Consider the following 21,563-nt stretch of genomic DNA (forward strand, 5'->3'; position numbering starts at 1 on the left):
TACCCTTTGCTGGAAAATGAGCGAAACGCCATTCTAATATAAAAGATGTTATTAAGAAAAAAATAATTTCAGAAAATTCACTGCTGGTGTTTAGTCCAGTAGTGAAAATCTATTTATGGCCATATATGGTCACATGACATATACAACTTCTTCTACACAAAGGTATCTCCCGCAACTATCCAAGTCTAAAGTTTAAAAATGACACTCGTTTTTCAGAAAAATGTAAAATGAAATTGGGATATGGTTAAAAAAATCTGATAGCAGTTTTGTCAATTCTGTTTTGTATGTTTATATTTTTTTTTTATTTCGGCTACGAGTTAAGGTGATGATTCTTGATACACAATGCTGTGTTTGGTCATTCTCATCAGATACACTAGCACTTCCCCAAATTATTCCTAATAAACCTGAAAGAGGACAAATGGGGCAAACGTTGATAAATATATAAATATATGTATTCAGAGTTAGCAATTAACATGCTTGGATAATATAGGGCACATTTACTAAGGGTCGAATTTCGAAGTTAAAAAACTTCGAAATTCGACCATCGAATTTGATACTTCCATAGTCAAAGTATTTTTTCGATCGAAAACAGGCGTTTTCGAGCAAAGTAAAAATCGAAGGATTCGAAGGATCGCAGAAAAAAAATCTTCGACTAAAAACGTAGCCAAATACTCAGAGAGGTTCTAGCAGGTCCCCCATAGGCTAAACAGAAATTCGGCAGGTTTAAGGTGGTGAAGTGTCAACGTTTTTTTAAAGAGAAATTACTTTGATTTTCGAATGGTTGAATTTGTGAAGTATTTTCAATTCGTATCTAATTTTGGCCTATTCGATGGTCGAAGTACCCAAAAATTACTTCGAAATTTGAAGTTTTTGAATTCGAAAATTCACTTCGACCTTTAGTAAATGGGCCCCTGTGTGTCGTATGTAGTTTTGTACATGACAAACTGTGACCCGCACCCAAGGTTGGACTATAGGACTATTTACATTTGATAAATAACTTTAAAAGCTTTAAAGAAATTACAGTTTCAGTAAATATAAAAAAGTGACAGAATATACACACAAGCACCCGTATTTTTTGGGGGAACATAATCTTTTATCAGGGAACCCATTTGTGTTTCTAGCCATTGCATCGCTGCTCTAAATACAACTTTACTCTATTACAGGAGGGTAGAGCCACTTTGCAGTTGGTCTCCATTCTAACCCTAACTGCATTGTCTCTTACTCTATTTGTTGTATGAGACATATACAGAGCCTACGGCATCCCTAAATATGAACATCACATATAAAGGAAGAAACAAGACCATGAACTGAACAAAAAACATTTTATTGAAACTCCTGGTCACAATGTAGTTTATGGAGACTGCAATATGAGTGGCCCCGTTATAAGCAGCACAAGGTGTTTGCTTTTTTATACGGATTCTGACATGATTTTAGGGTGTGATTTTTATTTCTAAATGACACAGTTTACACTGCAAATAATTCACTCTACAATATAAAATGTCATTCCTGAACCAGCAAGTGTATTTAGTTGTAATATTGGTGTGTAGGTGCATCTCAGGTCATTTTGCCTGGTCATGTGCTTTCAGAAAGAGACAGCACTTTAAGATGGAACTGCTTTCTGGCAGGCTGTTGTTTCTCCTACTCAATATAACTGAATGTGTCTCAGTGGGACCTGGATTTTACTATTGAGTGCTGTTCTTATATCTATCAGGCAGCTGTTATCTTGTGTTAGGGAGCTGCTATCTGGTTACCTTCCCATTGTTCTGTTGTTAGGCAGCTGGGGGGGGGAGGGGTGATATCACTCTAACTTGCAGTACAGCAGTAAAGAGTGACTGAAGTTTATCGGAGCACAAGTCACATGACTGGGGGCAGCTGGGAAACTGACAATATGTCTAGCCCCATGTCAGATTTCAAAATTAAATAAAAAAAATCTGTATGGATTTCAGTGCAGAATTCTGCTGGAGAAGAACTATTAACTGATATGTTTTGAATTTTTTTCCCCCCATGACAGAATCTCTTTAAGCTCTCTGTTGGCATTGTGTCCCCCTGCTAAGACTCACCACTAGTGATGGGAGAACCATTTCGCTTTACAGAAAATACGTGAAAAATCAATAGGCCTTTTTTGGCATAACATTTTCCAAACCACATGCCTTTTTTTACTATACATTACAGTCTATGGGTGTTTTTCATGGCAAATCCTGGTGAAACATTTCGCCCATCACTATTTACCAGCACTGCTGCTCCTTTGCATGATCAACAAGCAGGAGCATGGGCACTAGAAGTCAGGACTAGATCAGCTTATAAAGTACATACTTTTTAGTGATACTGTCAGGGAGGTGAAGTGGCTGAACATGGGGTCTTTAAACCCACTGCTCAACTCTACCTGGTGTATAGACTTGTATGGGGCAGGGCTGTTTAAGGGATTGAGGTTGCAACAATTCTGGAGGGGTTCCTGTGCCACAGACCCTATGTTTGCAAAATGGGTTTAGTTTTCCTTTAATAGCTCTTCAGCTTGAAATGAGCCACATGCAGCTTGGCAACAGGGGTAATAGATGTGCCCTAATAAATGCCCCTATGGACATTGACTCTTAGAGTGGATGTACTGCATGCAAGTAGCTGTTTAGGGCTAGTAGCCTAATTTACACTAAAAGGGTGAATCTCGTGCCAATCCATTAGAAGGCCAAGCTGACGGAGTGAAGGAGTGATGACAGGGTGGCTACATAAAAAGATGCCTGAAATGGTTCAGCAAAGGCTGAATGCAGGAGAATGGGAAGTGGTACTTGAACATAAGATGCAGAACAAATTAAAGGGAATTTTAGACATGTTCAGTTTAAGAACTGGTTGTATGATTTTTGAGCTCCTGAAATCAATAAAAGAATTGCATTTTTTTTCTTTAGTTTATTTATGAATGTGCTTTTCTGCCTTTTATTCTAGCATGGCACAGATGGAATATTGTTATATAAAATGGTATCTTGTTAGTAAACGCTGTACTCATTATAGGACATAATTCTTGTGTCCATTGTTACCCCAGTGTCTTTATATTTACACACTCCTTTACCTCAACAACACGACATTGCTCCTTCTGTAGCTACAAAAAACCCCCATACATTTGCTTTTCCCATCCTGTACTTTTACACAGCCGCCATTAACCCATATTTCCCATTCTGTATGACTGCATGTCCCACACTTCACTCTTTCACCCTTCTATTATACTACTACACAAGCAACATACTTCCTTGTTTCCCTCTCCCCATACATCAATACTTCCCATCTTTTACTAATAGACAACCCTCCATGTACCTGAATGAACCAACTATATAGGTCTGGACTTGGAGTCAACATTGGCTTTACAAGTACATAAAGGCCCAAACACCAGCCCACTAAATAGTGACTTTCTACAGATTGCCAGTCTGAGCCTGCTACTATACTTTGTTTTACCCCTTCTATTTCTCCAAAACCCCTGTGCAACTACATTTATGTTACTCTACACCCCCCACCAATGCACAATTCTACCCTACGTCCTTACAGGCTCCGTACCACTGCCCAGATTTATTCAGCCTCCCAATACCTTTATACAGTCTCCATATTTCCATACAGCCCTCGTCCCCCAATAGCTCCACTAAGTATCAATCTAAGGGCTAAGGACAGGTGCTTCAGAAACACAACTATACTTTATACAAACAAGCTGATATGTAGCCATGAGGTCAGCCATTCAAAGCTGAAAAAGGAGAAAAGGCAGAAGGTGCACAACAGATAGCAGATAAGCCCTGTAGTATGCAATAGGATTCTTCAGAATCTTTAGTCTGTTATCTACTGTGTATCCTGTGCTTTAATGGCTGCCCCCATAGCTACACAGCAGCTTGTTTATATAAATTATAGTAGTACTTATCTGTTATCTACTGTATATCCTGTGTCTGAATGGCTGTCCCCATGGCTACACAGCAGCTTCTTTATATCAACTATAGTAGTACTTATCTATTATCTACTGTGTATCCTGTCCTTGAATGGCTGCCCCCATGGCTACACAGCAGCTTGTTTATATCAACTATAGTGGTGTTTCTGAAGCAAACACACCAGTTTTACCAGTGCAGGGCAACAGTATACTATATTGACATTCCTTTAAAACACTTTCATTTTTTGGTGTTGCTGTTCCTTAAAATGATTGACAAAAAACATAAATGACGTATCTGTGCAATGAATGCTTTATTTATTTATCCAGTGTTCTTGTTCCAGCATTCCTTGCCCTCCTGGATTTAATGGTAACGACCTTGGCTTGACCTTGTTTTCGATTTTTGCCTGTTCCTGTTATTATCTTCTGTTGCCATTAAACCTGCAATATCACTATGTCATCTCCAGTTGTGTATGGGTATCCCCCTGGGCTTCCACCATGCCCACTTCCTAGTGTGTGGTTAACTCCAGTTACAGTCCTGGTTCCTATGCTATATGTTCAGGTATTCTCCCTGTCTATAGTTTTCTCCTCCTGGAGGATGAGCAGGCATCTCCGAAGCAGGATCTGGAAACTCAGGAGCCAGTCCTAGGAAAGGGAAAGCAGCAGGACCTGCATGTATCAGGATCTGGAGGCTCAGCAGGTAGTTCTGGAGCAGGATCTGGAGCCTCGGGAGCCAGTCCTACAGAAGGATCTGGAGGCTGAGCAGGTATCTCTGGAGAAGGATTTGAAAGCTTAGGAGCCAGTCCTAGAAACGGAAAGCAGCAGAACCGGCATGTATCAAGATCTGCAGGCTGAGCAGGTAGTTCTGGAGCAGGATCTGGAGACTCAGGAGCCAATTCTAGAGAAGGCTGAGCAGCATATCCAGGATCTTCAGAGTCGTACACCAGTATGTCCTGTAGGTTCCTGAGTTGTCAGTGGAAAAATAAAGAAGCGAAAAGTAAAATCTTTGAGATTTATACTTCCATCCTGTACCTCTACCTCTGTATATTTAGCTACAAACACTCCAAGTCATGCATTTTTGCTGGTGTTGGCATAACCCAATATTCCCATTCTTCTGCTTATCCTCAATAAGCTCCTCTATTTTTTTATAGTGATAGACAACTTTTTGATTGGGAAATTTGAGGTAGTTGACAGGAATAGCTCCACACAGACCCCAACTTAAACAACCCTTTTTACTACCAATCACCCTCTGCTACCTTCATGGTATCCTTCATGGAACTTATACTGCCAAACACTGCCTTCCAGTCTCTACATTGTCATCTATACGTCATACAAATCTCATTCCTATTTCCTATAATCCATTGTGCATTAATTAACCTATACTGTGTACTCACAATTCAGGTGGTGGGCTTGGGGCGCGGGCCTGTTCAACTACTTTCCGATCCTCTTCAATACAAAAGTTTGTACAGAGGAAGAAGCATCCTCCAATCAATGCCAGAATTGCCAATATTATCAAGGCATATTGCAAGCAGTGCATTGGGCTGGTTTCTGGTTGCCACATCTGGATCGCATCAGAAATCTGATAAAAGACATAGAAGTTAATTGTTGCATGTTTATAAAGTCGTAACATATTACACAGGACTGCACAGCAGAGAGACACCATGATAACAAACCATTTACAGTGGCTCAGATATAAAGCTAAAAGGTTGGGTTTGCTAGAGTTTAAAATCTTAAGGGGAATCAAATGCACTTACCTTCTGAATGATAAATGGGGCACATACCCCTCCTGCTAACTGTGCTATAATAGACTGCAAGGCTATTGCTGTGCCACGGGAATTTGGCATTACTACCGACTGGCAAGAGAGAAAAGAAGGGTTTATCAGGGAAGAGGTCACTGCCATTATTATTATTTGATATCATATCTTGCGCTTATTGGTGTCCAACATGGGGTTATGTTATCAATAAAAAAGCATATAAACCCGATGTTTAGGACCCAAACACTAGTTCATATGATTCTGTCTGTGGGTATGAAAGGAAAAAGTTCTTCAAGAGATATATTTACCAGTATCATGTCAGTAGCTACAGCCTGGTTTATATTCAGTAGAACGCCACCTACAAAGACGGACCCCTGTAGGAGAGAGTATAGGGTGGTGAGATAAAAAAATAAAATGAACCCACATCTAAATGGAATTATCATTTAATACAATTATTGGCGCCAATGTTGACGTTATCTCTAAGGTTGGCTCTTAAATCACTTTTGTTAACTTATCCTTGAGCGTTAGTAATATTTTAAACCATTCATGTAGAACTGGGGCGATAAAAATAATCTATTTCTAATCTAGGTTAATTAGCTTCATGCTATCACCTTCTCTCAATCTCAACATCCCTCGATGTTGGGAGTAAAAACATTATTGTGTCTTAAATCCAATGGATATAACTCACATAGGCAAGGGTAAAGCTGCTTTGTACAGTGAAAAAGAAGATGCAAATGAAACATCCAGAGGCCATAAGTCCTAAACCGGATACCAGTCGATCAGCGGATGGATACATCTTGAACCACCGAGTGATGATCACCATTCCTATTTGTATCCCCACGATGTCAGCCGCGTATTTAATCAAACCATAGAACATACTAGAAGGAGACAAAGAGACAAGAATGTTTATTATATTGTTCAAACTGTATAATGTACCCCTAATAATAACTTCTCAGATCCTGAACTGAAACAATTTAATATACATCCTAAACAATACAGTGCACCTGCTAAAGGCTATCTGCTAAACCATAGCAAGGCTTGTTCATAATGGGACTGGTAAACACACATTTAGGGGCAGATTTATCAAGGGTCGAAGTGAAATTTGACTAGGGAATAGTTAAAAATTCGAATTTGATTATAGAAATGTATCATGTACTGGCCCTTTAATACTTTGAATTCGACTATTTGCCACCTTAAACCTGCTGAATTGCTGTTTTAACCTATGGGGAAGGTCCTGGGATAAATTTGGAGTTGTTTGCAGCCTTCCTGAAAATGGAGTTGCTTTTGGAGAAAAAACGTGAATCGAATTAGATTCGATTCAAAACGATTCGATTTGAATTCAATTTGAGTTTGCGGGTCGAATTTTGAGTTCTTGGGAGTTTATGGGAGTTTAATAAAACTCCCATGAACTCTAAATTCGACCCTTGATAAACCTGCCCCTAAATATGCACAAGTTCTGGAGACTCACAAGTCGCTGTAGTAACAATCTGGCAACAGACAGGGAAACGAACTGCTTGTCACGGCCCTGGTTCGGTTCAGGAAATCAGGAACAACGGCAAACATGGCTTCATTAATGAAATTCACGGACCATGAAGCCAAGGTGAGAAAAACAAAGCTCCGTCTGAAAGTGGAGGAGAGGGATTAGTAATATTTATACATCTTCTGCAATTTTCCATTTGATTGTTATTTATCATAAATAATACTCACGTTTTAGATAAAATCCTCAGATTTTTGAAGAAGGAGGAGGTCAACTTCCAAATATATTGGAAACTGAGGATCTGCATCTGAGGGTCATCACTGTGGTCCTCGGTATAGTATCTAGGTGGTTCCTTCTTCACACAGATTAGCAGCACTAGGCACGCTAATCCAGCGACTGCAACTAGCTGTGTCCAAAGAAAACAGCAGTTAATTAGCCAGCCATGTATCTCTTTTCATGTACAGTATCCAATCAACTAAACTGATAATAAAAGGCTAATATCTCACAACAACCACTGTTTTATTTGTCTCTTCATGTTTAGCCTATATTCAATTGTATCTTCCCGTCACCCCAATATAATTAATGGTACCCGGTTGAATTTTCCTTACCTGCAGTGCAAAACGCCAGTTTGAGCCTAAGTAGCTTGGCACAATTGCTCCCACAACGATCCCTAAGGCACTGTAACAGAACCAAGGAGATTCAGGGTTAATATAACAGAATCCACACACAAACCAACAGGAATGTAGCAGGAATCCAGGTACAACTTGCAGCTTACCCCATTATATAGCTGAAATTGTTAAACTTGATTAAAGTCCCTCGTCGCTTTTCAGGTGGGAACAGGTCATCAATCAGGGTCAGGGAAATGCCTGCAAAAAAACTTTCTATTGCGGCCACAGCACACCGTATAAAAGGGATGGTCCAACCCCACTAAAGGATAAGAGGGTACAAATTTTTATAAGTTAGGATTCATGAAGAATTAATACTACTGAGTACAGGTTATACGCTGAGTGAAATCTCATTGACCATCCGATACATCGACTCTTACCTCCTGGGGAATTACGGAACAGCTCGCGACAAACAGAGTCCAATACGTTACTCCCAGACACATGAGGGTCCACCGGCTGATCTGATCTGATAGATGTCCAAAGAATGGATTGACCAAGGCAAAAACAATAGCAAAACCTGAAGGAAGAGGGAGAATATTGTGAGCTTCAGACATGGACCAAGCCCACAACTGGCTAAAAGAGACAGATAGAAAGAGGGAATGATAAGTATATCCATAAGAGAGAAAGTCCAAGGAATGTGACCTTACCTGTTTCTACTCTCGCAACTTTGTCAATGGAGAGTTCATATTCTGCTTCAATCAACGGCATAACACCTGTAAGAGGAACAAAAGTACCATATGGACACGTTAGTACAGGTAGTGAAGTGGTTCTGTTACCTTCAGAAAATGTATTTCTTCCTTCCAGCCCCTGTCTTACCTTCAGCTAGATATGTGTCCACGTAATGGACGAATTTGATCAGGAGAAGGATGGCCAGCGTAGCCTTCGCACAGAGGAGTGTACACGGTGCCCTTCTCTCTTTTTCCCCTTTCTCTATGTCGACCGGGACAGGATCACATGCCTGTTTTGATCTAATGCAAAGTTTTCTGAAGAAGTTGATATTTCTACAATTAAAATCACAAGAGAAATGACAATTTAATTGTTTAATTTTGCATTTGGTGAGTCTCAACAGATAAATCAGAATACAATGTAGATGCGCTCTCACAAAATGATTTTGTATGAACGTGATGTCAGAGAGCAGCCACATTATACCAACAGATGCACCTTCTTGAAATACTACCCACAAGTTAAAGATTCTTACCCTTTGTTGGCAAATGAGTGAAACGCCATTCTAATAAAAAAGATGTTATTAAAAAATAAATAATTTCAGAAAATTCACTGCTGGTGTTTAGTCCACTAGTGAAAATCCTGAAATGACCAGTTGTCTTGTTGGCACTGACTTAAGTAGGTCACTGACATTATGACATCACCAACTGAAATGACATCACAATGTAACGCTACCATAGCAACCAGTTGCTGAGTTGGCACTTTGCCAATAATAATTCTAACACATAAAGCACAAGTCTAGTTATAATGCATAAATACTTTATATGAGAAGTTGAATAGTCTTACCCTTTGTTGGCAAATGAGCGAAAAGCCATTCTGATATAAAAGATGTTATTAAGAAAAAAATAATTTCAGAAAATTCACTGCTGGTGTTTCGTCCAGCAGTAAAAATCCTGAAATGACCAGTAGTCTTGTTGGCACTGACTAAAGTAGGTCACTGACATTAGGACATCACCGACTCATATGACATCATATGATGCAATGTTGCCATAGCAACTATTTGCTGCCTTGGCACTTTGCCAATAATAATACATAAAACACAGGCTTAGTTATAGTGCATAAATACTCTATGTGGTATATTTATGAAATACCGCCTCTCTCTATTCATTTCTATGGGATTTTTTAAAAGCTTATTCATTCAAGGGTGAACTTTTACTTTCACCCTTTGTTTAATACGCCTTTAAAAAACCCATAGAAATGAATGGAGAGTGGCAGAATTTCACTCTAGCAGACTGTGGCGAACTTTAACTTCACTCTTTGATAAATATACCCCTATATATGAGAAGTTGAATATTCTTACCCTTTGTTGGAAAACGAGTGAAACACCATTCTGATATAAAAGATGTTATTAAGAAAACAATAATTTCAGAAAATTCACTGCTGGTGTTTCGTCCAGCAGTAAAAATCCTGAAATGACCAGTAGTCTTGTTGGCACTGACTAAAGTAGGTCACTGACATTATGACATCACCAACTGAAATGACATCACAATGTAATGCTGCCATAGCAACCAATTGCTGCCTTGGCACTTTGCCAATAATAATTATAACACATAAAGCACAAGCCTAGTTATAATGCATAAATACTCTATATGAGAAGAAGTTAAAGATTCTTACCCTTTGTTGTTAAAAGAGCGAAATGTCATTCTAATAAAAAAGATGTTATAAAAAAATAAATAATTTCAGAAAATTCACTGCTGGTGTTTCGTCCAGTAGTGAAAATCCTGAAATGACCAGTAGTCTTGTTGGCACTGACTAAAGTAGGTCACTGACATTATGACATCACCAACTGAAATGACATCACAATGAAATGCTGCCATAGCAACCAATTGCTGCCTTGGCACTTTGCCAATAATAATTATAACACATAAGGCACAAGCCTAGTTATAATGCATAAATACTCTACATGAGAAGAAGTTGAATATTCTTACCCTTTGCTGGAAAATGAGCGAAACGCCATTCTAATATAAAAGATGTTATTAAGAAAAAAATAATTTCAGAAAATTCACTGCTGGTGTTTAGTCCAGTAGTGAAAATCTATTTATGGCCATATATGGTCACATGACATATACAACTTCTTCTACACAAAGGTATCTCCCGCAACTATCCAAGTCTAAAGTTTAAAAATGACACTCGTTTTTCAGAAAAATGTAAAATGAAATTGGGATATGGTTAAAAAAATCTGATAGCAGTTTTGTCAATTCTGTTTTGTATGTTTATATTTTTTTTTTATTTCGGCTACGAGTTAAGGTGATGATTCTTGATACACAATGCTGTGTTTGGTCATTCTCATCAGATACACTAGCACTTCCCCAAATTATTCCTAATAAACCTGAAAGAGGACAAATGGGGCAAACGTTGATAAATATATAAATATATGTATTCAGAGTTAGCAATTAACATGCTTGGATAATATAGGGCACATTTACTAAGGGTCGAATTTCGAAGTTAAAAAACTTCGAAATTCGACCATCGAATTTGATACTTCCATAGTCAAAGTATTTTTTCGATCGAAAACAGGCGTTTTCGAGCAAAGTAAAAATCGAAGGATTCGAAGGATCGCAGAAAAAAAATCTTCGACTAAAAACGTAGCCAAATACTCAGAGAGGTTCTAGCAGGTCCCCCATAGGCTAAACAGAAATTCGGCAGGTTTAAGGTGGTGAAGTGTCAACGTTTTTTTAAAGAGAAATTACTTTGATTTTCGAATGGTTGAATTTGTGAAGTATTTTCAATTCGTATCTAATTTTGGCCTATTCGATGGTCGAAGTACCCAAAAATTACTTCGAAATTTGAAGTTTTTGAATTCGAAAATTCACTTCGACCTTTAGTAAATGGGCCCCTGTGTGTCGTATGTAGTTTTGTACATGACAAACTGTGACCCGCACCCAAGGTTGGACTATAGGACTATTTACATTTGATAAATAACTTTAAAAGCTTTAAAGAAATTACAGTTTCAGTAAATATAAAAAAGTGACAGAATATACACACAAGCACCCGTATTTTTTGGGGGAACATAATCTTTTATCAGGGAACCCATTTGTGTTTCTAGCCATTGCATCGCTGCTCTAAATACAACTTTACTCTATTACAGGAGGGTAGAGCCACTTTGCAGTTGGTCTCCATTCTAACCCTAACTGCATTGTCTCTTACTCTATTTGTTGTATGAGACATATACAGAGCCTACGGCATCCCTAAATATGAACATCACATATAAAGGAAGAAACAAGACCATGAACTGAACAAAAAACATTTTATTGAAACTCCTGGTCACAATGTAGTTTATGGAGACTGCAATATGAGTGGCCCCGTTATAAGCAGCACAAGGTGTTTGCTTTTTTATACGGATTCTGACATGATTTTAGGGTGTGATTTTTATTTCTAAATGACACAGTTTACACTGCAAATAATTCACTCTACAATATAAAATGTCATTCCTGAACCAGCAAGTGTATTTAGTTGTAATATTGGTGTGTAGGTGCATCTCAGGTCATTTTGCCTGGTCATGTGCTTTCAGAAAGAGACAGCACTTTAAGATGGAACTGCTTTCTGGCAGGCTGTTGTTTCTCCTACTCAATATAACTGAATGTGTCTCAGTGGGACCTGGATTTTACTATTGAGTGCTGTTCTTATATCTATCAGGCAGCTGTTATCTTGTGTTAGGGAGCTGCTATCTGGTTACCTTCCCATTGTTCTGTTGTTAGGCAGCTGGGGGGGGGAGGGGTGATATCACTCTAACTTGCAGTACAGCAGTAAAGAGTGACTGAAGTTTATCGGAGCACAAGTCACATGACTGGGGGCAGCTGGGAAACTGACAATATGTCTAGCCCCATGTCAGATTTCAAAATTAAATAAAAAAATCTGTATGGATTTCAGTGCAGAATTCTGCTGGAGAAGAACTATTAACTGATATGTTTTGAATTTTTTTCCCCCCATGACAGAATCTCTTTAAGCTCTCTGTTGGCATTGTGTCCCCCTGCTAAGACTCACCACTAGTGATGGGAGAACCATTTCGCTTTACAGAAAATACGTGAAAAATCAATAGGCCTTTTTTGGCATAACATTTTCCAAACCACATGCCTTTTTTTACTATACATTACAGTCTATGGGTGTTTTTCATGGCAAATCCTGGTGAAACATTTCGCCCATCACTATTTACCAGCACTGCTGCTCCTTTGCATGATCAACAAGCAGGAGCATGGGCACTAGAAGTCAGGACTAGATCAGCTTATAAAGTACATACTTTTTAGTGATACTGTCAGGGAGGTGAAGTGGCTGAACATGGGGTCTTTAAACCCACTGCTCAACTCTACCTGGTGTATAGACTTGTATGGGGCAGGGCTGTTTAAGGGATTGAGGTTGCAACAATTCTGGAGGGGTTCCTGTGCCACAGACCCTATGTTTGCAAAATGGGTTTAGTTTTCCTTTAATAGCTCTTCAGCTTGAAATGAGCCACATGCAGCTTGGCAACAGGGGTAATAGATGTGCCCTAATAAATGCCCCTATGGACATTGACTCTTAGAGTGGATGTACTGCATGCAAGTAGCTGTTTAGGGCTAGTAGCCTAATTTACACTAAAAGGGTGAATCTCGTGCCAATCCATTAGAAGGCCAAGCTGACGGAGTGAAGGAGTGATGACAGGGTGGCTACATAAAAAGATGCCTGAAATGGTTCAGCAAAGGCTGAATGCAGGAGAATGGGAAGTGGTACTTGAACATAAGATGCAGAACAAATTAAAGGGAATTTTAGACATGTTCAGTTTAAGAACTGGTTGTATGATTTTTGAGCTCCTGAAATCAATAAAAGAATTGCATTTTTTTTCTTTAGTTTATTTATGAATGTGCTTTTCTGCCTTTTATTCTAGCATGGCACAGATGGAATATTGTTATATAAAATGGTATCTTGTTAGTAAACGCTGTACTCATTATAGGACATAATTCTTGTGTCCATTGTTACCCCAGTGTCTTTATATTTACACACTCCTTTACCTCAACAACACGACATTGCTCCTTCTGTAGCTACAAAAAACCCCCATACATTTGCTTTTCCCATCCTGTACTTTTACACAGCCGCCATTAACCCATATTTCCCATTCTGTATGACTGCATGTCCCACACTTCACTCTTTCACCCTTCTATTATACTACTACACAAGCAACATACTTCCTTGTTTCCCTCTCCCCATACATCAATACTTCCCATCTTTTACTAATAGACAACCCTCCATGTACCTGAATGAACCAACTATATAGGTCTGGACTTGGAGTCAAAATTGGCTTTACAAGTACATAAAGGCCCAAACACCAGCCCACTAAATAGTGACTTTCTACAGATTGCCAGTCTGAGCCTGCTACTATACTTTGTTTTACCCCTTCTATTTCTCCAAAACCCCTGTGCAACTACATTTATGTTACTCTACACCCCCCACCAATGCACAATTCTACCCTACGTCCTTACAGGCTCCGTACCACTGCCCAGATTTATTCAGCCTCCCAATACCTTTATACAGTCTCCATATTTCCATACAGCCCTCGTCCCCCAATAGCTCCACTAAGTATCAATCTAAGGGCTAAGGACAGGTGCTTCAGAAACACAACTATACTTTATACAAACAAGCTGATATGTAGCCATGAGGTCAGCCATTCAAAGCTGAAAAAGGAGAAAAGGCAGAAGGTGCACAACAGATAGCAGATAAGCCCTGTAGTATGCAATAGGATTCTTCAGAATCTTTAGTCTGTTATCTACTGTGTATCCTGTGCTTTAATGGCTGCCCCCATAGCTACACAGCAGCTTGTTTATATAAATTATAGTAGTACTTATCTGTTATCTACTGTATATCCTGTGTCTGAATGGCTGTCCCCATGGCTACACAGCAGCTTCTTTATATCAACTATAGTAGTACTTATCTATTATCTACTGTGTATCCTGTGCTTGAATGGCTGCCCCCATGGCTACACAGCAGCTTGTTTATATCAACTATAGTGGTGTTTCTGAAGCAAACACACCAGTTTTACCAGTGCAGGGCAACAGTATACTATATTGACATTCCTTTAAAACACTTTCATTTTTTGGTGTTGCTGTTCCTTAAAATGATTGACAAAAAACATAAATGACGTATCTGTGCAATGAATGCTTTATTTATTTATCCAGTGTTCTTGTTCCAGCATTCCTTGCCCTCCTGGATTTCCTGATAACGACCTTGGCTTGACCTTGTTTTCGATTTTTGACTGTTCCTGTTATCATCTTCTGTTGCCATTAAACCTGCAATATCACTATGTCATCTCCAGTTGTGTATGGGTATCCCCCTGGGCTTCCACCATGCCCACTTCCTAGTGTGTGGTTAACTCCAGTTACAGTCCTGGTTCCTATGCTATATGTTCAGGTATTCTCCCTGTCTATAGTTTTCTCCTCCTGGAGGATGAGCAGGCATCTCCGAAGCAGGATCTGGAAACTCAGGAGCAGGACCTGCATGTATCAGGATCTGGAGGCTCAGCAGGTAGTTCTGGAGCAGGATCTGGAGCCTCAGGAGCCAGTCCTACAGAAGGATCTGGAGGCTGAGCAGGTATCTCTGGAGAAGGATTTGAAAGCTTAGGAGCCAGTCCTAGAAACGGAAAGCAGCAGAACCGGCATGTATCAAGATCTGCAGGCTAAGCAGGTAGTTCTGGAGCAGGATCTGGAGACTCAGGAGCCAATTCTAGAGAAGGCTGAGCAGCATATCCAGGATCTTCAGAGTCGTACACCAGTATGTCCTGTAGGTTCCTGAGTTGTCAGTGGAAAAATAAAGAAGCGAAAAGTAAAATCTTTGAGATTTATACTGCCATCCTGTACCTCTACCTCTGTATATTTAGCTACAAACACTCCAAGTCATGCATTTTTGCTGGTGTTGGCATAACCCAATATTCCCATTCTTCTGCTTATCCTCAATAAGCTCCTCTATTTTTTTATAGTGATAGACAACTTTTTGATTGGGAAATTTGAGGTAGTTGACAGGAATAGCTCCACACAGACCCCAACTTAAACAACCCTTTTTACTACCAATCACCCTCTGCTACCTTCATGGTATCCTTCATGGAACTTATACTGCCAAACACTGCCTTCCAGTCTCTACATTGTCATCTATACGTCATACAAATCTCATTCCTATTTCCTATAATCCATTGTGCATTAATTAACCTATACTGTGTACTCACAATTCAGGTGGTGGGCTTGGGGCGCGGGCCTGTTCAACTACTTTCCGATCCTCTTCAATACAAAAGTTTGTACAGAGGAAGAAGCATCCTCCAATCAATGCCAGAATTGTCAATATTATCAAGGCATATTGCAAGCAGTGCATTGGGCTGGTTTCTGGTTGCCACATCTGGATCGCATCAGAAATCTGATAAAAGACATAGAAGTTAATTGTTGCATGTTTACAAAGTGGTAACATATTACACAGGACTGCACAGCAGAGAGACACCATGATAACAAACCATTTACAGTGGCTCAGATATAAAGCTAAAAGGTTGGGTTTGCTAGAGTTTAAAATCTTAAGGGGAATCAAATGCACTTACCTTCTGAATGATAAATGGGGCAAATACCCCTCCTCCTAACTGTGCTATAATAGACTGCAAGGCTATTGCTGTGCCACGGGAATTTGGCATTACTACCGACTGGCAAGAGAGAAAAGAAGGGTTTATCAGGGAAGAGGTCACTGCCATTATTATTATTTGATATCATATCTTGCGCTTATTGGTGTCCAACATGGGGTTATGTTATCAATAAAAAAGCATATAAACCCGATGTTTAGGACCCAAACACTAGTTCATATGATTCTGTCTGTGGGTATGAAAGGAAAAAGTTGTTCAAGAGATATATTTACCAGTATCATGTCAGTAGCTACAGCCTGGTTTATATTCAGTAGAACGCCACCTACAAAGACGGACCCCTGTAGGAGAGAGTATAGGGTGGTGAGATAAAAAAATAAAATGAACCCACATCTAAATGGAATAATCATTTAATACAATTATTGGCGCCAATGTTGATGTTATCTCTAAGGTTGGCTCTTAAATCACTTTTGTTAACTTATCCTTGAGCGTTAGTAATATTTTAAACCATTCATGTAGAACTGGGGCCATAAAAATAATCTATTTCTAATTTAGGTTAATTAGCTTCATGACATCACCTTCTCTCAATCTCAACATCCCTCGATGTTGGGAGTAAAAACATTATTGTGTCTTAAATCCAATGGATATAACTCACATAGGCAAGGGTAAAGCTGCTTTGTACAGTGAAAAAGAAGATGCAAATGAAACATCCAGAGGCCATAAGTCCTAAACCGGATACCAGTCGATCAGCGGATGGATACATCTTGAACCACCGAGTGATGATCACCATTCCTATTTGTATCCCCACGATGTCAGCCGCGTATTTAATCAAACCATAGAACATACTAGAAGGAGACAAAGAGACAAGAATGTTTATTATATTGTTCAAACTGTATAATGTACCTCTAATAATAACTTCTCAGATCCTGAACTGAAACAATTTAATATACATCCTAAACAATACAGTGCACCTGCTAAAGGCTATCTGCTAAACCATAGCAAGGCTTGTTCATAATGGGACTGGTAAACACACATTTAGGGGCAGATTTATCAAGGGTCGAAGTGAAATTTGACTAGGGAATAGTTAAAAATTCGAATTTGATTATAGAAATGCATTATGTACTGGCCCTTTAATACTTTGAATTCGACTATTTGCCACCTTAAACCTGCTGAATTGCTGTTTTAACCTATGGGGAAGGTCCTGGGATAAATTTGGAGTTGTTTGCAGCCTTCCTGAAAATGGAGTTGCTTTTGGAGAAAAAACGTGAATCGAATTAGATTCGATTCAAAACGATTCGATTTGAATTCAATTTGAGTTTGCGGGTCGAATTTTGAGTTCTTGGGAGTTTATGGGAGTTTAATAAAACTCCCATGAACTCTAAATTCGACCCTCGATAAACCTGCCCCTAAATATGCACAAGTTCTGGAGACTCACAAGTCGCTGTAGTAACAATCTGGCAACAGACAGGGAAACGAACTGCTTGTCACGGCCCTGGTTCGGTTCAGGAAATCAGGAACAACGGCAAACATGGCTTCATTAATGAAATTCACGGACCATGAAGCCAAGGTGAGAAAAACAAAGCTCCGTCTGAAAGTGGAGGAGAGGGATTAGTAATATTTATACATCTTCTGCAATTTTCCATTTGATTGTTATTTATCATAAATAATACTCACGTTTTAGATAAAATCCTCAGATTTTTGAAGAAGGAGGAGGTCAACTTCCAAATATATTGGAAACTGAGGATCTGCATCTGAGGGTCATCACTGTGGTCCTCGGTATAGTATCTAGGTGGTTCCTTCTTCACACAGATTAGCAGCACTAGGCACGCTAATCCAGCGACTGCAACTAGCTGTGTCCAAAGAAAACAGCAGTTAAGTAGCCAGCCATGTATCTCTTTTCATGTACAGTATCCAATCAACTAAACTGATAATAAAAGGCTAATATCTCACAACAACCACTGTTTTATTTGTCTCTTAATGTTTAGCCAATATTCAATTGTATCTTCCCGTCACCCCAATATAATTAATGGTACCCGGTTGAATTTTCCTTACCTGCAGTGCAAAACGCCAGTTTGAGCCTAAGTAGCTTGGCACAATTGCTCCCACAACGATCCCTAAGGCACTGTAACAGAACCGAGGAGATTCAGGGTTAATATAACAGAATCCACACACAAACCAACAGGAATGTAGCAGGAATCCAGGTACAACTTGCAGCTTACCCCATTATATAGCTGAAATTGTTAAACTTGAATAAAGTCCCTCGTCGCTTTTCAGGTGGGAACAGGTCATCAATCAGGGTCAGGGAAATGCCTGCAAAAAAACTTTCTATTGCGGCCACAGCACACCGTATAAAAGGGATGGTCCAACCCCACTAAAGGATAAGAGGGTACAAATTTTTATAAGTTAGGATTCATGAAGAATTAATACTACTGAGTACAGGTTATACGCTGAGTGAAATCTCATTGACCATCCGATACATCGACTCTTACCTCCTGGGGAATTACGGAACAGCTCGCGACAAACAGAGTCCAAAACGTTACTCCCAGACACATGAGGGTCCACCGGCTGATCTGATCTGATAGATGTCCAAAGAATGGATTGACCAAGGCAAAAACAATAGCAAAACCTGAAGGAAGAGGGAGAATATTGTGAGCTTCAGACATGGACCAAGCCCACGACTGGCTAAAAGAGACAGATAGAAAGAGGGAATGATAAGTATATCCATAAGAGAGAAAGTCCAAGGAATGTGACCGTACCTGTTTCTACTCTCGCAACTTTGTCAATGGAGAGTTCATATTCTGCTTCAATCAACGGCATAACACCTGTAAGAGGAACAAAGTACCATATGGACACGTTAGTACAGGTAGTGAAGTGGTTCTGTTACCTTCAGAAAATGTATTTCTTCCTTCCAGCCCCTGTCTTACCTTCAGCTAGATATGTGTCCACGTAATGGACGAATTTGATCAGGAGAAGGATGGCCAGCGTAGCCTTCGCACAGAGGAGTGTACACGGTGCCCTTCTCTCTTTTTCCCCTTTCTCTATGTCGACCGGGACAGGATCACATGCCTGTTTTGATCTAATGCAAAGTTTTCTGAAGAAGTTGATATTTCTACAATTAAAATCACAAGAGAAATGACAATTTAATTGTTTAATTTTGCATTTGGTGAGTCTCAACAGATAAATCAGAATACAATGTAGATGCGCTCTCACAAAATGATTTTGTATGAACGTGATGTCAGAGAGCAGCCACATTATACCAACAGATGCACCTTCTTGAAATACTACCCACAAGTTAAAGATTCTTACCCTTTGTTGGCAAATGAGTGAAACGCCATTCTAATAAAAAAGATGTTATTAAAAAATAAATAATTTCAGAAAATTCACTGCTGGTGTTTAGTCCACTAGTGAAAATCCTGAAATGACCAGTTGTCTTGTTGGCACTGACTTAAGTAGGTCACTGACATTATGACATCACCAACTGAAATGACATCACAATGTAACGCTACCATAGCAACCAGCTGCTGAGTTGGCACTTTGCCAATAATAATTCTAACACATAAAGCACAAGTCTAGTTATAATGCATAAATACTTTATATGAGAAGTTGAATAGTCTTACCCTTTGTTGGCAAATGAGCCAAAAGCCATTCTGATATAAAAGATGTTATTAAGAAAAAAATAATTTCAGAAAATTCCCTGCTGGTGTTTCGTCCAGCAGTAAAAATCCTGAAATGACCAGTAGTCTTGTTGGCACTGACTAAAGTAGGTCACTGACATTATGACATCACCGACTCATATGACATCATATGATGCAATGTTGCCATAGCAACTATTTGCTGCCTTGGCACTTTGCCAATAATAATACATAAAACACAGGCTTAGTTATAGTGCATAAATACTCTATGTGGTATATTTATGAAATACCGCCTCTCTCTATTCATTTCTATGGGATTTTTTAAAAGCTTATTCATTAAAGGGTGAACTTTTACTTTCACCCTTTAATACGCCTTTAAAAATCCCATAGAAATGAATGGAGAGTGGCAGAATTTCACTCTAGCAGACTGTGGCGAACTTTAACTTCACTCTTTGATAAATATACCCCTATATATGAGAAGTTGAATATTCTTACCCTTTGTTGGAAAATGAGCGAAACGGCATTCTAATATAAAAGATGTTATTAAGAAAAAAATAATTTCAGAAAATTCACTGCTGGTGTTTCGTCCAGCAGTAAAAATCCTGAAATGACCAGTAGTCTTGTTGGCACTGACTAAAGTAGGTCACTGACATTATGACATCACCAACTGAAATGACATCACAATGTAATGCTGCCATAGCAACCAATTGCTGAGTTGGCACTTTACCAATAATTATTGTAATAAGTAGGTCACTGACATTATGACATCACAATGTAACACTACCATAGCAACTAGTTGCTGAGTTAGCACTTTGCCAATAATAATTCTAACACATAAAGCACAAGTCTAGTTATAATGCATAAATACTTTATGTGAGAAGTTGAATAGTCTTACCCTTTGTTGGCAAATGAGCGAAAAGCCATTCTAATATAAAAGATGTTATTAAAAAAAAGGGTGAATCTCGTGCCAATCCATTAAAAGGCCCAGCTGACGGAGTGACCTAGAATTGGTTCCAGCCCCTGTCTTCTGTTTTCTCTGGAAAAAAGGCTCTTGCGAGGGGACATGATTAGACTTTACAAGTACATTAGAGGACATTATAGACAAATAGCAGGGGACCTTTTTACCCATAAAGAGAATCACGTACCAGAGGCCTCCCCTTCAGACTAGAAGAAAAGAAGTTTCATTTAAAGGAACAGAGTAGGGGGTTCATCACAGTCAGGACAGTGAGGTTGTGGAATGCACTGCCGGGTGATGTTGTGATGCTGATTCAGTTAATGACTATAAGAGGGACTTGGATAATTTCTTGGACAGACATAATATCAAAGGCTATTGTGATACTAAACTCTATAGTTAATATAGGTATGGGTATATAGAATTTAATTAAAAGTAGAGAGGGGTGTGTGTATGGGGCTGGGTTTTCATTTGGGGGGGTTGAACTTGATGGACTTTGTCTTTTTTCAACCCAATTTAACTAATTGGTGGACTTTGAAAAATCCAAGTTTTTTTGGGGAAATTCGACCAAATATGGACCTATTCGACTGAAAACTGACCTATTCGACCAAAAATATACTTTGACTTAATTTTGGTTGGTCTTTTTTAATTAGAATTTCTCGACTGCATTTGACTCTGTGGATCATCCTCTCCTCCTCCAGTCCCTCCATTCACTTGGTATTCGTGACACAGCCCTGTCCTGGTTCTCTTCTTACCTCACTAATCATTCCTTTAGTGTCTCCTACTATGGAGTAGCATCTTCTCCCCTACCTCTTTCTGTTGTGGTTTCTCAAGGCTCTGTCCTGGGCCCCTCATTATTTGTGCTCTATACTTCCTTCTGTTATATCTATGTAAT

The 21,563-nt window shown here is 39.2% G+C and overlaps 2 protein-coding genes across 6 annotated transcripts; both read right to left on the reverse strand.

Annotated features, from left to right (window-relative positions):
* Positions 1–4,499: 4,499 nt before the first annotated feature.
* LOC108718503 (protein spinster homolog 1-like) lies at positions 4,500–20,866 on the reverse strand. 3 transcript variants are annotated; one of them, XR_005962618.1, is made up of 13 exons: positions 19,009–19,546; positions 18,841–18,906; positions 18,574–18,710; positions 18,304–18,455; positions 18,137–18,206; positions 17,759–17,934; positions 17,520–17,672; positions 16,740–16,929; positions 16,360–16,425; positions 16,052–16,150; positions 15,692–15,876; positions 14,967–15,260; positions 4,500–4,558 (listed from the first exon to the last, which is right to left on the reverse strand). XR_005962618.1 is itself a non-coding variant. In XM_041569791.1 (13 exons), the coding sequence occupies exons 1-13, from the start codon at positions 20,638–20,640 to the stop codon at positions 15,149–15,151; spliced, it is 1,620 nt and encodes a 539-aa protein (XP_041425725.1). In that variant the 5' UTR covers positions 20,641–20,866; the 3' UTR covers positions 14,612–15,148. The 3 variants fall into 3 exon arrangements, 2 of the variants coding, with proteins under 2 accessions (XP_041425725.1, XP_041425724.1); XM_041569791.1 differs by lacking the exon at positions 4,500–4,558 and adding an exon at positions 20,612–20,866 and having other exon boundaries at positions 14,612–15,260; positions 19,009–19,193; XM_041569790.1 differs by lacking the exon at positions 4,500–4,558 and having other exon boundaries at positions 14,612–15,260.
* Positions 4,522–10,211, reverse strand: LOC121395677 (protein spinster homolog 1-like). Of its 3 annotated transcripts, none has more exons than XM_041569789.1 (13): positions 10,123–10,211; positions 8,602–8,786; positions 8,433–8,498; positions 8,166–8,302; positions 7,896–8,047; positions 7,729–7,798; positions 7,351–7,526; positions 7,112–7,264; positions 6,332–6,521; positions 5,952–6,017; positions 5,644–5,742; positions 5,284–5,468; positions 4,522–4,852 (listed from the first exon to the last, which is right to left on the reverse strand). In XM_041569789.1, the coding sequence occupies exons 1-13, from the start codon at positions 10,149–10,151 to the stop codon at positions 4,522–4,524; spliced, it is 1,839 nt and encodes a 612-aa protein (XP_041425723.1). In that variant the 5' UTR covers positions 10,152–10,211. The 3 variants fall into 3 exon arrangements, with proteins under 3 accessions (XP_041425723.1, XP_041425722.1, XP_041425721.1); XM_041569788.1 differs by lacking the exon at positions 10,123–10,211 and adding an exon at positions 9,295–9,338; XM_041569787.1 differs by lacking the exon at positions 10,123–10,211 and having other exon boundaries at positions 8,602–9,141.
* Positions 20,867–21,563: the final 697 nt, after the last annotated feature.

The sequence above is a fragment of the Xenopus laevis genome, chromosome 7L, assembly GCF_017654675.1.
Source record: "Xenopus laevis strain J_2021 chromosome 7L, Xenopus_laevis_v10.1, whole genome shotgun sequence".
NCBI classification, from domain to species: Eukaryota; Metazoa; Chordata; class Amphibia; order Anura; family Pipidae; genus Xenopus; species Xenopus laevis.